Source organism: Eleutherodactylus coqui, chromosome 2 (assembly GCF_035609145.1).
Source record: "Eleutherodactylus coqui strain aEleCoq1 chromosome 2, aEleCoq1.hap1, whole genome shotgun sequence".
Lineage (NCBI taxonomy): Eukaryota > Metazoa > Chordata > Amphibia > Anura > Eleutherodactylidae > Eleutherodactylus > Eleutherodactylus coqui.
This window is the reverse complement of record NC_089838.1, coordinates 287,582,154-287,604,522: the sequence shown is the minus strand read 5'-3', so window position 1 is coordinate 287,604,522 and position 22,369 is coordinate 287,582,154. Positions and strand designations below refer to the sequence as shown.

Sequence of the window (22,369 nt, the reverse complement as noted above, 5' to 3'; positions counted from 1 at the left end):
CTTAGTGCTACCGCTGCTCCAAAAAGTAATCTATACGGACTTGTACATAACGTGCTAACTTGAACCAGAAACATTGTCCTGAGGACACTGGAAAAGAAGCTCTTCTCGCAGACAGCCTTTAATTTCTAATAATCTGGCACAGGAATAAATATATTAATTTTTTCCACATTTTTTAAAACCTACTAAAGAGACTTTTATATAACTTATACTGGTTCTTGAAATATCATTAAGGCTCTTCTAAGTTTCTATTACTACTACTTTCCCAAGTCTGCAGCCAGTTTCCAGGAGAATGGCCAAAGCCTTATCCTGGTGGCAGCCATGTCTGAATGATAAATTGCATCTGCTACAATCATTCCTCTGGGACCACACAAATAAATACAACCCCAATTCTATAAAAGTCGGCATGCTGTGTAAAATGTAAATAAAATGTTTGTGTAACCATATTTTGTTCACAATAGAACACATATCAGATACGTAAATACACATAAAAAATGTAACTCCTTTAGAAATTGATGGCAGCAACACATCTCACAAAAGTTGGGCCGGGCCGTGTCTACCATTGTGTAGCATCCCCTCTTCTTCTAACAGCATTCTGTAAAAATCTTGGAGATGAGGCGAACAATTACTGGAGTTTTGGGAGAGGACCGTCGTCCCGTTCTTGTCTGATGTAGGATTCTAGCCGCTCAGCAGTCCTCGGTCTTCTCTGATGGATTCTACGCTTCATAATGTGCCAATGTTTACTTTTGGTGAAAGGTCCGGCCTGCAGGCGGCTGGTTCAGCACCCGGACTCGTCTGTGAAGCCATGCTGTTGTGATGGACGCAGGATGTGGTTTAGCATTGTACTGCTGAAGGCCTTCCCTGAAACGAACGTTGTCAGGATGGGAGCAAATGTTATTCTACAACCTATATAGACTGCTCCGCATTGATGAGTGCCTTTCAGGATGTGTAAGCTGCCCATGCTATAGGCACTAATGCATCCCCATGCTATCAGACTTGCAGACTTTTGAACTGTGTGCTGATAACCAGCTAGATGGTCCCTCTCCTCTTGAGTCCGCATGAGACGACGTCCATGGTTTCCAAAAAGAATTTACAATTTTGATTCCTCTGACCTCAGAACAGTTTTCTGTTTTTTTGCCTCAGTTCATTTTAAAGGATCTTTGACCCAGAGAAGAGGCTGGTGTTTCTGGATTGTGTTGATGTTTGGCTTCTTCTTGAAATGATGCAGCTGTAATTTACATTTGCGGATTGTGAACGGCCAACTGTGTTCACAATGATTTCTGGAAGTATTCCTGAGCCCATGCAGTGTTTTGCATTATAGAATTATGCCTGTTGTTCATGCAGTGACACCTGAGGGCCCGTAGAACTCAAGCATCGAATATTGGCTGGCGGCATTGTCTCTTGTGCACATGAATTTCTCTAGCATCTCTGAATCCTTTGATATTATTTGCTGTAGATCGTGGGATATTCAAAGTCTTCAGAAAAATGTTCCTCAATGTAAAATTTCGAGGCGGTTCCAAAATGCAGTTTTTCACAGATTGGTGACCCTCTAACCATCTTTGCTACTGAGAGACTCTGCCTCTCTAACGTGCTCTTTTTATACAGTCATGTGACTTCATAGAAAATTGACCCTCCAGCCACTTTTCCAGCCTTTTGTTGTCTCTGTCCCAACTTTTGTGAGATGTGTTGCTGCCATCAATTTCTAAAGGAGTTAATTTTAAAAAAAAACTGAAATGGAAAAATGTCTCCCTTTCACCTTCTGATTATGTTCTATGTTCAATTGTGAATAAAATATGGTTATATGATATTTCCAGATAATTGCATTCCTTTCTTCTTTACATAGAGCCTCAAGTGGCGCAGAGTGTTAAGGCAGCAGAAATGCAGTCCTAAACTCTCGCTCATGACCTGAAGGTTGCAGGTTCATTCCTCCCTTGGGTTAGGTAGCCGGCTCAAGGTTTACTCAGCCTTCCATCCTTCCGAGGTCAGTAAAATGAGTATCCAGCTTACTGGGGGGTAAAAGATGACTGGGGAAGGCAATGGCAAACCACCCTGCAAAAACAATCTGCCAAGAATTGGGGTTGTAAGCTCTGCGTCCAGTGAAGGGGACAGTCACATAAGGGTTAATTGCAGTTGTAATGAAATTTCTTTTTTTGTGTTTAACTAGCTGTTTTTTTTTTTGTTTTTTTTTTACAGAATTACTGTGCCACCAAATGGTCAGTTTTAAAGGAGAGGTTTGATCGGGGCCTGTACGCATCACACGCTGATCTCCATCGGCTTAAGTGAGTATCACAAAGGTCACTGTTTAACCCTTTCCAATCCAATTTGTATCCTGGTTTTCCTAGGGGTCTTACTCTTTTTCTGCCGTTATACAACGGCGCTATATGCTGGCTAAAGCCAGTACTGCATGAGGTGACACGTTGGATAGGCTCCGACAGCAGAGAGGCTGGCAGTATACAGTAAGAGAACCCCGACGGGCATCTTCCAACATCGGAGCTGTATAGCCTTAAATCATAATGTCTTCAGCGGTCAGACAATGGATTGGAAGGGGTTAATACCTGCCTTGGTGTCTGAAGGGGTTTTACTTCATATGACAAAGATGGAAAGGTGATACATGGTGGTGTTTTTTTAGTAGCAATCTCTTCATTACAGGTACCAGTGCTTTAAATCTGCTTGGATGTATGAGGTCTTCCATACAGGCTTCTCCTTCCCTTCCAACTACAGCAACCTCAAAACTGTCCTGCAAGTGTATGATAAGGAGGTTCAGTGGACGCTCGGAGCAATATTATACCGGACTAGATTCTTGCCATTGAGGTAATAAGTGAAATTCATTATTGAAATTAGCATTTTAAAGGGGTTCTCTGGGACTTTTACTGTTGATGGCTTATCTTCAGGATTGGTCATTAATAGTTGATCGTGGGGGTCCACCGCTCAGGATTCCCACTGATCAGCTGTTCGCCGGACCGCACTACAGGCATGGTTTGATAGACAGACAGCTGTGGTTGTACTGGGGGCACAGCTTCCACTGATCTGATCTCAAATGAATCCATACCTGCAGTACCAACCTGGGATAGTACAATGCTGACAGTGCGATCTGCTTCCAGCGCTGTCCACACTGACAGCTGGTCTGGAAATCACGTATTGTTCACCAATTTTGAGGATAGGCCATCAGTAGTAAAAGTCTCGGAGAACCCCTTTAAGGTTACGAGGCCTTTTGTCATTAATAGTCATAAGGTACATAGTAAAATTAAGCTGACTACACCTTAGATGATTTCGGCAGGACCAGATGACCATGTAAGGTGTATGGCGATATCCCAACTTTTCCCCAATGTTGTTAGGAGGGAGATTGGGCATGTTGGATTTCAACATGCCTGACCTTTTTATCTTAAGGAGAGATAAGACCGCACCAGAGGGGTCCATATTGAGAACACATGCATGCTTGGTCAAACGAGCCTGTGTATGGGGAAAACGGAAAAAAGTTTGGTACTGTGTTAGCCAGTAGAGCAAATGTCATTGTTCCCAGCAATAGAACCCAAGTAATCTTGGGGCTGCATGCAGTCTGTGGACTCTACAGACAGCGCACAGTCCCATTATAGCCCGTGAGGCTATGTACATGAGTGAAGACAAATGGCTGCTTGTCCTAGTCTTGTCCATTTTTCTAGACGACAGGATATACAATGTGCAGCATGTATAGAGATTGGAAAGCACAGAGACGGGTGTCGATGTGCTGTCCAATGCGAGTTGCACCAAAGATTCTCGCGCACAACATGCTACATGGCTGTGTCAATCTGGCTTTAGTCTACCTTAATAGCAGGCTTGATGAAAAGACAACCCTGGTATTCTCTCTAGGTCTAACTGTATGGGGGTCCCCTAGTCTGCAATCGTGTCACTGGGAAAACAGGTGACCCCACAGAGTGAAGTTCCCTTTGATCATGCTGTGATCACTCTTGACTGCAGCAACCAAAGGGTTGGATGGGCAGGATAGGAGGCTCTTCTGTCCTCAGCTGTTAAAGTAGGAGTTCAGCAGTTGTTAGACAGACAAGCATTCGCTCTTGGGCAGCACGGGGCAGCCATGCAGGGATTATTCTACAGCACCATAAAACCACATGAGCCAGGCATTAAGAAGCTAAAGTAGGTCCTTCTATAACAACACTAGGACTAATGTCAGATGATGAATGCAGGTAAACAAAAGCCTCAAGCAATCAAAGAGATTATGACATCAAACCGAAAAAAGGAGAGACACACGAGGGCTGGTCATACACTTTAGATAGCTGTTAGCCACATAGTCATTCAGCCGACAGCCATTTCTTGATTCCCCCACATGACTGTTCTCAGCAAAAACCCCATTTACACGCTCAAAATTCATTCAAAAGATAGGATGATTGACAGTTTGAGCGATCATGTTGTATCAATTGCTAATGGGCACTAATGCCCGTTAGTAGCTTATTAGCTTCATTTTCATGTAAATGAGTCTTTGTGCGCTGTATGCAGAGAACAGCAGGTGGTCTGTTCTCTGCATACAGCTCTTTTGTTCTGCCACGGGACTGCAGCTGAATACAATGTTATCAGCGCTCCCCTGGAGAATTACAGTATTCGGTCCCTGCTATCAGCTCTTCTGCCGAGCAAGGGATTTTAAACGCAACTAAAAATCATCGTTTACCCAAAAAGTAAACGATGCTAGCATTTACACGCAACGATTATCGCTCAAAATACATTGTTTGAGCGAATTTTGAGTGATAATTAGAGATGAGCCAACCTACTCGGACACGCCCCTTTTTCGCCCGAACACCGCGATTTTGCGAGTACTTCCGTACTTGGGTGAAAAGATTCGGGGGGCGCCGTGGGTGAGTGGGGGGTTGCAGCAGGGAGTGGGGGGGAGAGAGCTCCCGCCTGTTCCCCGCTGCTACCCCCCGCTCCGCCACGCCGCCCCCCGAATCTTTTCAACCGAGTACGGAAGTACTCGAAAATCACGGTGCTCGATCGAGTAAATACTCGAAATGACTACATTCGCTCATCTCTAGTGATAATCGTTACGTGTAAATGGGGCTTAAGAGAATCCAAGTGATCTTGTAGATATGATACCTTTTAATGGCTAACAAAAATACATGATGATATAGCGAGCTTTCAAACCTACTTGGGACTTTTCCTCAGGCTTAAGGGAATAGATACAAAGAAGTATATACTTGGATGTATGTATTTAGGCACAGACCTGTGTGATTAATTTGCATTTAAAACAATACCAGAACGAGTAAATACTTAGTCACCCTCTACTCATCATGTTCTGGTGTTGTTTTAGGTGCAAATTAATCACACCAGGTCTGTGCCTAAATACATACAAAGATATACAATACAAATAAAGTAGAAAAAAGTTTTTGGTATAAAATATATCTTCTTGTACATACATTACATAAAAACAAAAGAACTACACTTACTAGGTATCCATATATACAAATTAACCTGAAAAATTAAAGGGAACCTGTCACCTCCCTACAGCACTACAAACTAACTTACGGTATATTTTATACTCGCCCGATTCCTAGTTTCTGCACTGCCGCCGCTGAAGTCCACGCGCTCGCTGAAAATCCATTGACTTGTATAGGAGAGCCTGCACACAGAAAGTTAGATTTTTGGTCAGCGAGCGGACTTCAGCGGAGGGACCCAGGAAGAGGCTGAGTATAAACAATACATCACCCGGCTCCCTGTCACCTGCCCTATCGGCACAATCAGTAAGTTTATTTAGGCAGGTGACAGATTCCCTTTAATGTAACATTCAGTGTGAAACATGATTACTGCGCTCTGCCAGAAATCGGTTTCTCCCAAATAAAATGAGGTCTCCTATAGCCACATCAATGAAACATTAAAAAGATTATGGCGGCTATAATGCAGAGAGGCGAAAAAGAAATAACTTGTCAACTAAACAAATGGTGGCTGCCGACAATTACCAAGAATGAGAGGCCCAAAGTCTCCTGGTCCTGCACAACAACAAAAAACCTAACGAGACCTTCAGAAAGATCCAAAAACTTACGTAGCTGTTCCCAACATTTCCATTTCATGTCAATATGAAGCATTGAAAATGGCCATTTCCAACATTCCCACTGGACTGTGGATTTGTGGCCCGTAGTGTCACACGCTTAATTGACAGGTTATAAAAGTTGGTGGTAAAAGATGTAGTGGTCTGACCGTCCCTTGTAGTATTATGTTAGTGATTCCATAATGCCGTGATCTTCACGCTCGGATCATCCCAAACCTTTCCTTGTCCCCCACAGAGACATCCAGCAGGAGCAGTTCCGCGGCAGCCACCCTCACTGGCGAGGAGCATCGTTTGTGTACAACCATTATCTGTTTTTGGTCTGTTTCCTGGTCGTCCTGCTCTCCATCGTGTTATACCTACTGAGGCTCCGACGCATCCACCGCCGTATGCAGAGGAACACGTCATCTTCTGCCCTGTGGGTGGAGCAAGGACTACAGCCATCAGGGATACCTGGCCCTTTGTAAAGTACTAGTAGCGATATGTTGCACATCTTCCCAACATTGCTGGATGAAAGGTTTCTTAACCCGCCTGTCACTGCTGTAGGGTCAATGCGAACTGCCCATTGGATCCTTTTAATGGTGAGGGGGTCAACGATGGAATACATCTGGCCTCATGGGGTAATCATGGCTCCTGAAATCTCCATCATGATAGAAGGCAACAAATAAAAAGCCATGTTTTAAGTCTCAGGGTCTTTTATCTTGGCAGTAATGTTGGGGTGAGACTTGTGCTCCCCATTACTTGTGCGGAGCCTATGAACTATCACTTTTATTACTGAGGAAACACACAGCCCCCACCCCAATAATGTCCATCTTTCATTTCTCCCAGCATCAAGAGACTATGGTCCTTGCAAGATACTGTTTCAGAAGTGACCCCGGCCAGTAGGAAGCCTAACATGGTCTTTACTGCTACATACGAGGCATCCATGATGGCCGTGGACCCAGGACTCTACTCATTCACTGGGCATTAGATCTCTTGGACATCCAGTGCCTCATCCTTCACTGATGTCACTCCTTTTTAGATGATTAATAGGGTTATTATTGGTTAACCACAATAAAATGGCTGCCTTCACCGGGTAAAAGTGGCGCGCTCACTTTAGGCCTGCTTCTCTCTGCGTACTTGAAAGCTTCGCCTCTTTTCTCTTACTGCGGTAGGAACAGCTGCTGCTATCCATAAGGGGTCACGCAAGAGTTAAGCGGCAGGGGATACATGTGGGTTATAATTGTGTAAGTGCAAGCATTTTCTGAGGACACCTGCTCCCTAGAGGGAAAGGATTGCTAAATTTGCAAATAAACGCTTGCAGATGCTGACTTGTTCCTAGAAATGGAACTGATGTTAGACGTGTCAGTCCTCATTTATGTTCTATGCCTTATGGATGGTTCCATCATGTCAGATAGACTCCTATAGACATATGATCACCACTGCCAATCCGGAGATGTAACCCCATAAATGTATCCCCATCTAGTAGCGCGTTGGACTGTCTTTGGTCCTCAAAACCATAGCAGCTCATTGTGTCCTAGATTCCACTCATAGTTGGAGTCATTCTCTAGTAATATCGGCCCATACGGACAGAAAACTGCTTTATTTGCTGCAAATGGGGTGAAGGTACTGACCTGTTCCGAACAGCTGAGTGGAAGGGTTTGTTGATTCATTTTACTTTCGGCAAGAACCTGGCATAGCACCCTCCGATTGTGGTTGTTTTTGGTACTGCAGCTCAACCCATTCAAGCAATTCCAGAAAACTCCTTTAAGAGGGTAAGAGCCATATCACTCCTCATATCGTAGACTTTTTTTTTTTTTTACCCTTTTAAATACCCAGCGTGGTTCAGCACCACCTGTCGAATTTGAAAGTGGGTCGTAAGCTTGGGACCTGTGGCATATGAGGTGGGGTTTTTTTTTACATAGAAGGCAATCGTTGAAGGTTGAGTTGATGCCAGGCTTGGCGGTTGGTGATCTGTACAGGAAGCCAGACTTGTTTGTGAGTCGCCTTTTGAAAGGGAGTTCTGTATTAGAGAGTTTTTGGGCTTTTACTACTGATAACTAGCATGGTTAGCACTGTTGCCTTGCAGCACTCGGGTCCTGGGCTCAAATCCCACCATCTGCATGGAGTTTGTATGTTCTCCCTATGTTTGCATGAGTTTTCTCTGGGCACTCTGGTTTTCGCCTACACTCCAAAAACATGCAGATAGGTGAATTTAAATTGTGAGCCCCAATGAGGGCAGATCCCAATATCTATAATTCAATATCTGTAATTCGTAAGTGCTATACAAAAAAAGATATTATTATTATCCTCTGGATAGGTCATCAATAGTTGACCTGCGGGGATCGGCACCATAGCGACCAGCCGAACGTAGTCATTGGGGTTGGAGTAGGAAGTCTAATAGATGGCTTGGCTCCCATTGATGATGAGCAGATGATGGGTAAATTGGCCATTTACCACTCCCACGTTTGCTCCATGGGTTAAAATTCCCATTTAAGTAGATTATTATAAGGGCAAAAAGAACAAGTAGCTCTCTGCATATTTGGGATGTCTTGCTGGATCTCAGAACGGTACATGTCCCATAAACAGCCTCTTCTAATAACTCCGCTCGGGACACAATCCACTTGCTGAGCGCTGACGTCAGTCAGAATCCAGCTGGAAAGACGGATTCCAGAAAATGTGTGAGCCGTGCCAGCTTGGCCTCTGTCATCCTCTGCCCAGGCCTGAGTGTTCCTTCTCACTTGCCTGTCCCCCCCGCCCCATCCCGCTCCAGCTATCACCCCTCTACCTGCCTTGCGCTTCCTGCCATAACTCTCCCCAGGTCCATTTGAAGTTCACATGTGAATGTTTTAGTTCTTTCTTTTGTCGTGTCATCCCTTCTGTTAATTTATCTTTTTTTTTTATTTAAAGTAAAACCAGAAAACAAACCCTTTTGTGATCCTCTGAGTGGTGTTTTTGTTCTTTTAGACGTTCACAGAAACTATTTTCGTTTCCAGCTGGAACTTTTATTGCATTTATTAAATCAAGATGTCTGCTGTAGGTCCTTCCGCATGCAGAAAACACATGTGATCTCTGCCGAGTGCTCACGTTAACAGGGTAACAGCAGGGTGCCGGAAACTGGGAAGTGCTGACCCTCTTAGATGTGAAGCCCACCCCACCCAAGACTGTCAGAATCCCTTCTGACCACTTAGAGGTTCACATCTCCGAACAAGACAGCATGTACCGTATGTTGGGGAACATCAGAACCGTTTCCTCCTGCGAATTGGGCCGTTAACCCTGCAGCAAATACGCTGTGTGTGAAGGCGCCCTACAGGACTTGTTTGAGGCTTCGTGTTTTTTTGTTTTCACTTGATGACTCCTCAATAGATCAATCAGCTGATTCCCTAGCACTACTGTCCATATTGCAGTACGCTGGTTCAGTAGTGCAGGCACCGCTCATGTGGAGTTCAAAGGAAGCTGTGCCTGCACTACCAAACTGGATGCTGTGTTCTGATTCCAGTACTGCCTGTACTAACAGTGGTGCCGGGAATCAGCTGATCAGTGGGGGGTCCTTACACAGCGGGCCCCTGCCAACCATCTAATGATGAGCTATAATGAGGATAGGTCATCAATGGGTAAAAAAAATAATCCCTCAAGTCCCAGAATGAAAGATCTTTTACAATAACAAGTTAAGGCCCTTTTACGTGCAACGGTTATTGCTCAAAATTCGTTGAGGCGGTGAAAGTGAGCAATAATCGTTACATGTGGAAGCGAACTATCGCTCACTTGTCGTTTAAGGTGACTCTTTTGTCAGCTTAAAGGACCTCCTTGGCACTCGCTGGTTTCTCGCGCTGGGTGACGGCTCCCTGCACAGCACTTCCCGTAGGGAGCGGACGATAAGCCAGTGAGCGGCTGGCAAGTCTAGCAACCTTTATCGGTGACGCCGGGGTTCGTGCAGTCGCTGAATGGACTGCCTATGTAAAAGGGGCTTTAATTCTTTTTTGGGGGGGGGGTTCTTGGTCCGCTCCCCCCCCCCCCCAAGTAAAAATAAATAAATACAGCCTTTTGATTGCTTTTTATTAATTGCCTGCATCCCCACAGAGAGGAGGAGATTGAAGGCAGCGATAGCTGCGCATGCGCATTGCTGCTCTGGTAACTTTCAATGGACCTTCTAGGATAAGTTGAGTACAAGTGCTCAACTGTTTCCATCACCCTACTGAAGCGAATGGAGTTGTGTTTGTGCATGCGTTGCCATCGCTCCATTGATCCGTGTGACCTCAGCGCAGATGCGAGAAGCGTCTCCGCAGAGAAGAGAGGGACATAGGTCCTCAATTCTTTAGATCAATGGGGGCCTTAGCAGTGAGACCCCCACTGATCAGACTTTTATCGCCTATCTTGTGGATAGGCGATAAAAGTTACTTCTACCTTAGGGCGCTTCACACTACGATTTTTCTGAGCCCAAACCAGGGGTTGGTTCCAAAATATGGAAGAACTTCAAATCTTTCCATTATACTTTCTCTCCACTACTGGTTTTGGCTCACAAAAAACTGAGCACAAACCCTGCCATGTGAAATCACCCTTACGGTTTAATGCCTATTGAAGGGGTTGCAACAGAATTCTCTCGAAACGGTATATGTAGAAACTACAACTTCTGTAAAGAAAAAAAGTTATTACTTCTCCAATCAAAAGATGAAAAAATTCAAAAAAAGGACTAAGTTCCTGAAGACCAGGAATGACCTTGTCCTAAAGGGGTCAAAATACTTTTGATATCTTTTCCATAAGGTGGTAATTGGTTATAGACGGCCATATTTGTATCACATGGGCATGAGGTTATCGTTACAAAGGTTGGTTGTAGTCATGACACTTATGGCCATCGTACAGCGAGCGCTAGTAAAGAGATCCATAGGACTCCCGGCCTGCAGCTGACCAGCTCTAGGGGTCTGTTATGTGACCCTTCTTTTGTCCCGCCTCATGTTAATTTACATAATTGTCGCCTTGATATAGTGGCATCCCTCTTGCATAGGACCTTATTCATGTGGTCGTATTGCGTATTTCTGTCTGTGAATATGCAGCGTATTCATGGACCAAAATACGTGGATTCCCTGGGTGTTTCTGCCCACCGCCATTTTTTTACGCTTGTATATATGCAGTATATTACGCCATTAAAAAAAACCCGCACAATCGCATTGATTTCTTGCATAAATATGAAGCAAATACACAGGTTCCAGTCAATGGGATGTATTCACTGCATATTACGCTCCTGTGAACGGCACCCTGCCTTTTGGGCTTTGATGACCGAGAATGGTGATGGAGAGGATTTCATTAATCCCAGTCTTCCTCGCCCTATGCGGCCTCCTCGGCTACCTTACCTGAGTGACGGCGCACCTCTGCCAGCGAGTGGTCTGCACAAAGGCAATGTTTATTTGTTTGTGACTAGTTCCATGCCTGCACAAGCAACAGCAGCTTCTTGAGGCCATTACGAAGACTCTACAATGCTAGGGTCTTGATCTTTGACCCTTTACTTGAGTTTCTGAGACACTTTGACACCCGTAATCTCTTGTCTTTATGGATACTTGCATATATCATTCATTCACTAGACAAGTGGAAGGGTGGTAATGCCACCTTGCACTACCCAGTCAGCCATACTACTAGTAGCTACACAACCATCGGACGCCAGCTGACCCCTGTAACCTTATATCCCAGGATATACATCCATGTTAGGGCTCTCCAACCACCCGTTGCTGCAGAGAGCCACCTCGGAGCATGACCTTGTGCTCTAAGTGTTGGAGTCATCCTTGTTTTGTCATTGTGCTTGAAGTATCTTGTACTTAAAGGGATCCTCCAGGATCAGGACTAAATTCTGTCCTGGGGGTGCAGGGGGTATATTAACTGCAGTTGCTGTTCTCCACCGTCCACATGATCCGCCGGTTTCTGGATATTCACCGTACAAGTGGCAACGCAATCTTCAGACTCCCTAACTACACACAGTGCATTGGTAGTGTTAGACCAATACATTATACCTGCTTTCTGATTGGATAGCAGCTGCTGGCATGATCCGCACTGGCCAATGAGACAGCAGGGCACAGTATGAATTAGCTAGTCAGAAAAGTGCGCTGTCATAGTGGAAGGCCAATAATGGGACAAAGAACCAGCGCATTGGCAGGTCTGCAGGGAAGCATAACTGCAAGCGATATACCCTGTCCCCCATCGGGTCCCAGGATAGAATTTTGTCCTAAAACCGGAGGGTTGTGTTAATTACGTCATTAAGTGGACATGTAAGTCTTTTTATGATGAGGGGAAATCGTGCATTTTAGAATGGTGCATTCTGAAAGGGCTTGTAGAGGATTAGAAAAACAAAGGCGCCACTCTTGTCACTGGGCTCTGTCTGGTATTGCAGCTCAGCCCCAGTCACACCAATTCAGCAATACACATTACAGCCCTTTCATTGTTCTTGTTACTTAGCCTATGTGTGTTCCCGTACCCATCAGAGTTTCTGATTGTACCTACTGGAAAAAGATCTTGACATTTGATAAGAATCATTCCATGTTTTCCGCTTTCCTGACATGCTGTAATATAAAACAACTGTCGGTTATACTAGCCGCATACAATGCAAGGTTCTTAGCACATATTTTGTTCAAAGCATGTGGGCCCATATGCCACACCCAGTTGAACCTTACTGGACAAGCACCTCTTAGGCTCGGTTCACACGGCGGTTTTGCCGCGGCAGATCCGCCCGTGGCCGCTAATCTCGGGATTAGCCAGCCATGTGGACGAGATTTCTCAAAAACCTCGTCCACACGGGACGGCCAATCCGCTGCGGTAAATCCGGCTGAAACCGCGGCTGCTGCCGCCGCAGCCGCGGTTTCGAAAGATGCAGTATGTCTATGTACTTTTTTTTTTTTGTTTATTTACGTCGCGGCCGCGCTCTCCTCTATGGGAGCGCCGGCCGCAACGGAAAAGCATGCGGCCGAGCTGCTTCAAAGCCCCCGCGGCTTAAACCGCGGTGGTTCTCCCGGCGGAAATCTTGTGGTTTTTGCTGCGGCCAAACTGCGAGATTTCCAACAGGAATCCGCCCTGTGTGAACCCAGCCTTAAAGATCCCTCTCTTTGGGCCGAAGGCCTTCAATGGACTCAGGAAAAGCTGGATACCTGGCTATTTCATTTCATTAAGCTACCTGGCACAGATGGGTGGATGGAGTGAAAGACGAAAGTGAGGGCAGCCTCTGCTCCACCAATGCAATACATACTAAAAACAAAAATCAGCCCTTGCAACAAATAAATAAAATGTGATGGTGCATGTAAGCCATGGCTGCAACAAATCTACTATCAGAATAAACAACAGTTGTGCAATCTTATTCAGATATTGTATGAGTGCTTCTTGTCTCCACCGGAACTAGGGGTGGAGACATGGGTTGGCCTGACACAGTGACAGGGAAGGGGCAGGTGACGCCCCCAGCACTGGATTGGTTGATACAGGTGTGTTTCCAGGGCTGCCACTATAGCCTAACCTCCCCTCCTGGCTGCTGATTAATGTAGCCCAGCATTCCTCTGTGCTGAGCAGCAGGTTCAGGAGGGTAGACAGCAGCGACACGCATCTGCAGAGTCCAGAGGGGAGATGGAAGAGGAGACAGCCAATCAGCAGCTGTGGGCTTCACCTGCATATCAACCCAGCTCATCCATGTCTCCACCCCCAGCTTCCGGTGGAGACGTAATGCAGCAGTACCGTGTTTCTGTTACTGTATGTGTTGCAGCCATGACTTATGTTTGTTTACCTTCACATTTATTTATTTGCTGGAAATGCTGACTTTCCTTTTTGTATGCAATGCTGTAATATACGTGAATTAATAATTACCCGATGACATTTCTCCCAGCATTTTACACTGGAATTTTAGAGGTACCAATTTTAGAATTGAAAGTAGTCTTCCCTGCACAGGGTATGTTACATTTGGACTTTAATGTGTTAAGCAACAGTACAGGGCCTTAGTCCGGACAGACAAAAAGTTGTAAGGATGGATCATTGTCATAGCTTTAGGACATAATATGTGATATGGGCATATTACAGTCCAATGTAACCATGCCCAACGTGTCACAGCCTGTTACTCTGGAAGAAGTCAGTGGAGCCCCTTTAAAAAAAAAAGGGACTTTTTTTTTTACTTTATGTCAGTAGTTGGTCCACATCTGTTCAGGCTCATACTTAGCGCTGCATTTCATCCATACTTTAAAAAAATCAGAAGCAGTCACAGTATTCACTGGCTGCTGCTGGTTTCCCCGAATTTCAGCTCAGTGGATTGAGTTTTCCATGTAGATTTTTCTATTCTGCTGCCCTGATGCTTATAGTCCACTTACAGGTTTCCTAAGCAGCTATTCTGCCAGTACTGTACTCTACGTGCCAGGACTTCCTCTTCTACACTTCCCATGCAGCCCTACATAGCCCTGCTTCAATCATCTGCAAGGTCGTGCCTGAATGCCCACCCTTTAGTTACATGTAGTAACTAGCAGTGTTCACATGTCCCTATTACTAGAGAAGCCAAATGCCCAATGACAAGCAGTGGATTACAAAGCTCCTGGAAAGGAGACTCTCAGTTGTATTTTATAGGGATCTTATCCATGGAAGACCTGCAGTTATATTCTCCTTGGTAATATTATGCTTCTTTCTGCAATCGTTGGCTCAGTCATGGATTCCCCATAGGTTCACTAGCCACGATGACATCACAGTCCATGTGGTAACCTGGAGGTTCAGAGGCTTGGCTTCTGCTCTAGTTTAGGGTGCGGGCAGACGAGCGTAGGCGTATTTACGTTCGCACGAGCGCAACGTATAATCGCCCGAGCGATCGTTTTTCACCGATCGCGGCCAGAGCTAGAAAGCGTATTTTCGTTTGTTCCTACTTTGCAAACGGTCTTTTCGGCGATCGAATATGCGTTGGCGCGTATTTCGGTCGCATATGTTCCGGGTTTTTTTCGGGTTGCCGTTTTTACGCGCCGTAAAATCGCCCATGTGAACGAATACATTCGAAACCATTGCCTCAGATGGTCACGTATATACGTTTGGGCGCAAAAACGCGCCGTTTATGCGCTCGTCTGCCCGCACCCTTACTCTGTAATCTGATGCTGTAGTCTGGTCTGCTGCTCCTGTGGCAGCGATCTGGCCATAGTTATTACTTAGGCTGGGTTCACACGGGGCGGATTCTCGACGGAAATCTCGCAGTTTGGCCGCAGCGAAAAACCGCGAGATTTCCACCAGGAGAACCGCTGCTTCAAAACCTGCGGCGGTTTTGAAGCGGCCCGGCCGCTTGCTCTTCCCCTGCGGCCGGCGCTCCCATAGAGGAGAGCGCGGCTGCAGTGGAAGAAAAAAAATGAACATGCTGCGGCTGGCAAATCCGCACCGCAGCGGCGGCTTCTGTCGGCTTTGCCGCAGTGGATTTGCCGTCCCGTGTGGATGAGATTTCTGAGAAATCTCGTCCACCTGGCTGGCTAATCCCGGGATTAGCGGCCGCATGCGGATTTGCCGCGGCGAAATTCCGGACGGAATTTCCGCGGCATATCCGACCTGTGTGAACCCAGCCTTACAATCCCAAGCACTTTATGATGATTATTAACAATAAGTAAGTCTATGGAACTAAAAATAATTAATTTGTGTGTGCTAATCATTCATTTTCCTCTGTTGTTGCTAGTGGCCATGTTTATTCTACTACCATGCAAGCAAACTGCTATATTTACCACCATATGCCCGATCGTTCCCATACGTATCATAGATAGCTGTTCTTGCACTGTACGCTTCTTTCTCGACAAGCTCACAATTAGAAAGGGCGACGCTGCAATAGCACATGCAGCTCATGAACTGAATATCTGTATGTGATGAGTTGTTGAAATTGCTAATTATCTGAACTTGGCTGCAAGGCTTTGTTTGCCCATAAACATTACATTTTTGGCAGCAAATCCTACAGCATATGCTGACAATTTAATGTTTTTCAGCCCCCGAGGCAGCCTTCCTTTTAAAAGAACAGTTTGCCCTGAAGATAAGCATCAACAGTGTACATGGCAGCTGTTTAATAACCCCCTTACCCTTCTTGTTGAAAGAACTTGTGTGTTTAGCTGATGTGGGACTGCATGCTAGAACAAATTTAGTAGGGATAATAGCTGGTGGCCAAAATATTTTCGATAGCCATCTAATATCTTTTTAATTAGGTCCAAAATTGTGTTTTGACTCATTTTATAACATGGGCTTGGAGTGCATTTATTTCCTGATGTATTGCTCCAAATCCCAAGCTAAATTATAACATTGTTGCTTTTTGCAGCCACCACTAGATGGAGCTTTCTGAAGACTGAGCTTCCATTGAACACCATTATAAATCTGTCTTCAGTACACTACAGCAGCAGTTAAAGTTTTCAGAGGGTGGAATATAAGACCTAAACACAGACTGAACACATTGTAGGTGGCAAAGCTTGTAAATGGCTATTGGATGCTTGTGTTAGATAATAAAGGGGCTGTGTGGGTTCAAGTTAACATTTTTACCAGCTGGGCATGGGTTGAAATAAGAAAAAATAAAGCACAATGCTGATGCCAGGAGTTCGGGAGGTGACACTGCTGCCTCTGATTGGCCACAGCAGTCACCTGACTTCCGGCGGTGCAGGACATGGGAGCCAGTTAGCAGTGCCCTGGGGGAGGACAAAGACAGGTGAGTATGCTTTATTTTTTTATTTTAACCCATGCCCAGCTCATAAAAAACTTGAAACCACACAACCCCTAACATATGGGCAAAAAGTATTATATAGGTGCTTTTGAAATCATACCTCCTAACCGTCCCAGATCTGGCAGGACAGTCCTGGATTTGAACAGCTGTCCCACCATTCCGGGAGGCAAGATGCATGCCCCCCTCACCTTCCCATTCTCTTCCTGAATATCAATCAATTACTATGACTCCCACCGCAGAATATGATTTTCTCTTTAAGCCTCACATGGGTCTCGGCAGCTCACACAGCGGCGCTCAGGACACAACAAGCACAGAGCCGTAGTGCTGCTATCTGAGATTCATGGGCCTGGTGGAGGGGAGGTCTGCACACAGTAAGTGGGGCCACTGTAGCTAAGTAGGGCCACACAGGGAGCACTATAACTATGAGGTTCATCGGGAATAGGGGAAGGATGGGGAGAGTATGCCAACATGCGGTGAATGGTCTTGCCAGTTTGCTTCTTCAGACAGGGCTAAAAAACAGATGTCACCTGTGATCACTGGAGGTAACTGCACTGTAATCACTATCACTGTGTAGAACTTATAGCTCACCATTATTCAGATGTATATTTAGTACTGTAGGAGCACTATTACTGTGAGGAGGTTGCTAATGCACTATTACTGTGAGGGGGTGGAAAAGGTGTGGCATAGCATAAAAGGGGCATGGCCTAAATTTGTCCTTTTTTTTCCTTGTTGTAATGGCATGAGGTAAGTGGGCACAAAGTATATACCTAATAAGTGGGTGGCAGTGCTAGACTACTTTCAGTTGAGCATATGACATACTATTGATGCTGTGATCAGTAGACCGGCGGTCAGGCTCGGACATCTGTTCGCAATATCCTTCTCTGAAAGTGGCCTTAGGATATTGCGATACAAAAAGGAGATTCCTGAAACCTGTGTTATATGTCTGTCCTGTAGCATGAAGGAAGCTGTGGCACTTCTTTGTGACTTCTGTATACCTTCACACTGTCCCTCAAAAAGTTCCCAATCCACACTCTTATTTTGCCGTGATGATGAAACCAGTAGATGGAGAACATTTCAGACCATGAATTTTTGTCCAAGCGGTAGGGGAAGCCAAGTCCTTACAAACATCCAGTACTTGGAGGCCTGGACGGCTTGGGGAAGATCCCAGTTTGCATTCCAGACGTGATCCAGCACTCCGAGAAAAACAGTTGTGATGATATGAAGGGGAAATGTACAAAACACGAAGGAACAAGAACACAAGTGCCATGTGTGGTCTTCATAGCGCGGCTGCTGTGTTGTCTCTGCACTACTCCCTAAACTAAGGGTCCATTTAGATGAGCCGATTTCTCGTTTGAACGAGAGCATGATGTCAGAGCCCGCACGGGCAGCCTGTTTATACAGCAGATACATCGTTGGTGCGTTCAACCGGAAATCGTTCAGTCGTTCACATTCGCTGTATAAGTGACTGAGAACAACTGAACGATCTTAGTCTTGGGCTAGCCCTTAACTGATAACATCTCTACTGACCTCCTATTGGCTGCAGTGGTCATGTGGGTACACAGCCCACGTGACCGCTGCCACCAATGTAAACTGAGGACTGAAGCAGTGCACAGTGGGACGTATGGTTTTTTTTTTTGTGCACATTTTTTTCCCAACTGCCACCTCTGTCAATGTAAATGTAATAAAACCCCTTTAAACTTCCGAATCTGCATACAACTACATAGCACCTCTATACCCTAACTGGTAGAACATTTTCCAACCATGTCAATGGTAACAGAAAATCTCCACATAGTGTCAGGGCTGTTCCAAAAAATTACACCCCTCCCCCTTTATTACCTTCAGTTGCTCTTCTCTGTCGCCCCTCCAAACAACTAGTCCCGGGTCCTGTTTTCAGCTATTCATGTTGACCGGGACAATCTTCAGACTGCCTCATCCCCACAGTGCATTGATAGTGTTAAATAGCTAATTCTCTATACTTGTTCTCTGATTGGCCAGAGTTGCTCATGTGATCAGCACTGGCCAGAGCCGCTCATGTGATCAGCACTGGCCAATCAGAGAGTAGTGCACAGTGTGCATTAGATAGTTAGAAAATTGCTGCAGCATCTTGTATGGCCAAAAACTGAACCAGAAACCAGCAGACCTGGGAGGCAGCAGGGAAGAACAACTGCAAGTTATGTACCCCCTCCCCAACGCCCATCCTGTCCTGAAACTGGAGGGTCACTTCAAAGAGGCAATGAAGGATCTTCTCTTTTTACTTTATTTTCTGTTAATTGTTTTTGATATTGCAGCTCGGAATCATTCACATTATCCTTGCATTATGTATATGGGATAAGTGAGGTTTTTTAACACTTAGGATGATTTTGACTTAAAAGGGTCTTCCAACAAAAATGGCGCCAAGGTAAATAATGGCATAAAAAGTAAAAAACAAAAATCTCTGTCCCATGGTGCCTCCGTTCCTGCGCCACCAACCTGGTCCCCACTGAAACGGGAAACAAAGACATTGAGTTCATCACTCACATGACCACTGCAGCCAATCTCTGGTGTAAGAGAACGGTGCCAAAACAGTGCTACATCAATATAGCGGTGCTAACGTGAAAGTCCTAGTTATAGCAGTCCACACAACAAATGACCAAGTCCACACTTTTGGTAAAGGGGTGCAGTTCATCGTTGTGGGTGAGTTATCTCAACCGCACCCCTTACAACCGGATGTTGTGCTAAAGCATGGATTGGATCCCACTGAGGGCCGGCACTTTGCACACCGACCTCTGTGGTTTCTGGATCTTCTAGTTAGAAGGTCTTTAAAAAAAAAAAAAAAAACCTAAGGGGTGTTTTGTTTACTGCCTGTTATATACAAATATGCTGGTTCTTTAAATAACGTACATGCCACGTCATGTCTTGGCATATCAGAGTGGCGTGTTTGCATGGTAAGGGCCAGAGAGATAGGAAACCCTTGAGATGGCGGTGTGAGGAGTTGTTGAGTTGTGAGACACCAGAGAGGACTCTCCCGGCGTGACTGAGGTAACAAGGGGCCTGTAACAAAACCGAGGGCGAAAGCCGGAGAGAGAAAACATGCTCCCATGATCAGAGAGAGAGGAGAGAGACATTCAGGGGCCGGGGGTGTATGATGATAAGGATTCCGCTGAGGGTCTGTGAGTAGTCAGCTGCCGAAGCAGAGAGACGGCCAAGTCCTGAAAGGGAAGAGAACATTAAAGTGTCGGCTCTAGTGTAACATGTTATTGCCAAGAATGGGAGTACGCTGAGAGGCTGTCAATATTACTCACGTAAAGTTCGTTTGTAAACTGCAATGTGGCTGCACAAATAGCGTGTACCGGCGTCCTGTATCATCCCGCAACAACCCTGCAACCAGTAATTCCATGCAAGATACAGTACCCTTCCAAAAGTAATTGGACACTTGAGGAAGAATCAAAAGTAATATTTATTTCTATATGTTAATACCTAGTGGGGCTTCTTTGGCCCAATGACATCGGATCCTCTCCATGGCATACTTTCTACTAAGATCTCATACACTTCAGCTGGTATTTCCCTCCAATCATCCTGCAAACATCTGGTGAGATCTCTCAAAGGAGATGGATCCTGTTCATATTTCCTGACCCGACGTTCAAATTTGCCCCGAAGATGTTCAGTAGGGTTCAGGTGGGAACTTTGTGCAGCCAGTTCACTCGTGGAACATCCATATGCTCAAACCACCATAAACAGAGTTGGATGTGTGACAAGGCGCGTTGTCTTGTTGGAAGTATAGCCGACCATTCCCAGAGAATTGCCACATTGTCAGCAGCACACTATTGTCTAGGATGATGAGGCACACTTCTTTGTTCATGGTTCTTGCCATTATAACCAATGGACCGAGACCTTAATGAAAGCTCTATTATACTTACCTGTTGGCACAGCACACTCAGGCACAAAAGGCATTCTCCAGGCATCTTCCACACCTGCGTACATCCATCTGATTTGAAGATGGAGTAGTGAGATTGGTCACTCCACAGGACATTCAACTTGATCTGCAGGAGCCATGGGGCCGAGCCATTCTGTCACCAGGCTCTCAGAGAGTCTTGTTCATCACTGTACCGTACTGATCCCCTCATTGGCCGCAAGTCCCAAAGAAGACCTAACCAGTATCATGCCATGGCCAATCCTTCCACCAGCACCAATACAAACATGTGGTCCAATGCCACCCTGGTACCGCACCGCCTACCAGTACAAAACTTGCAGCACTTATCATTTATTTTTATGCCGGAGTAATGAATAGCTCTGGCCACAATCCATTATACTGGCCTGTGTGACTATGTAATTACACTATAGTACTGTACAGTATGTTGTTGTTCCCTCCTGGAACATTGCTCCCTATTGGACAGATGTGATATTGCATGATCTATTCATCCCAGAAATAGTTGGTGGTAAGAAGACTGGGCTGCCCCTTTGGAGACTACATATATAAGCCTGATGATGAGACCTATAGAAGGTTGGGTGGAAGAGTGCAGTGAAGTATAGATATGGAAATCTTTGTCCCTATGATGATATACATTTGGGAAAATCGGCAGTGAAACTGGTGACATCCAGAGATGCTGCATGAATCATCCTTCCTGTGACCCTACATTAGTAGATACTAGAAGATATACCCCTGCGTTGCATTACAAAGTGAGCCACATCAATGACCCCTGCACCGCACTCTTATGGAAGTCGTCTGAAATAAAAAGCCCATAGTAACCAATCACAGCGCAGCTTTTACTTTACCTCAGTAGTATAAGGAACAAAAGCTGCTCTGTGATTGGTTGCTATGGGCAACAGCATTTAATCCTCTTAGTGCTGAGGTAAAATGAAAGCTGCACTGTGATTAGTTGCTATGGGCAACAGTTTCCAATCCTCGGTTGCTTCATGTATTTTTGTCTGAGGACATATCATTCCCTGAAACACACGTTGTCGGCGCTCAGTCTGACTCCTCTAGTGGGAATTACTTGTTGGAAATAACCAGGAACACTAAATCGAGCCCGTAGAATCCATTGGTGAAAGCAAATTTGGGGGTTGCTCAATTAAAATTTAAGGAAAGGCAAAGATATGCAAATAAGGTTGCCAAGACAACAACATTTCAGAATTTTTTTAGCCTATAACCTTCTCCGGGTCGAGATTACACTATGTGCAAAATGTATGTCAATCGGTCGTACAGTGTGTGCGTGATCCTTCAAACAGACAGACAAACAGACATTGACAAATATATAGAAGATAGTGAAGCTCAGATCACCACCTACAGGTGATTACATGGTACTACAGACAAATATACCATTTGGCACTTACTTTTCAATCTTCTACTTCGAAAATATATTAAAACGTGTACCTCTACAGTTGCAAGAAAAACTAAGTGAACCCTTTGACATCTCCTGGATTTCTGCATTGATTACTAGTGAAAAAAATGTAGTCTGATTGTTATCTGAGTCACAATTATAGGCAAACATAATCTAGCTAAACCAATACCACACAAACCATTTATTAAGCAAACATCCATAGTACAGGGAGAAAAAGTAAAGGCCATTTCACACACAACAGTGATTGCTCAAAATTCGCTCAAAAAACATCTTTTCAGCGATAGCCGTTGTGTATAAATGTGTGCCCATCGTACACTTACCGTGCACTTTTCGTCCATCGCTGAGTTCAGCTCAGCATAAAATCGATCATCGGACCGCACT

General features: G+C 45.1%; 1 protein-coding gene across 4 annotated transcripts in view; it reads left to right on the top strand.

Moving 5' to 3' along the window:
- The window catches only part of ENTPD4 (ectonucleoside triphosphate diphosphohydrolase 4), a 30,712-nt gene extending 24,007 nt beyond the window's left edge, over nt 1-6,705 (top strand). For all 4 annotated transcript variants that reach the window (XM_066593179.1, XM_066593181.1, XM_066593178.1 and 1 more), the window contains exons 11-13: nt 2,191-2,276; nt 2,647-2,808; nt 6,261-6,705. In XM_066593179.1, the coding sequence (XP_066449276.1) occupies nt 2,191-2,276; nt 2,647-2,808; nt 6,261-6,489 (477 nt within the window). In that variant the 3' untranslated portion in view covers nt 6,490-6,705. The remainder of the gene's footprint in view (nt 1-2,190; nt 2,277-2,646; nt 2,809-6,260) is intronic.
- Nucleotides 6,706-22,369: the final 15,664 nt, after the last annotated feature.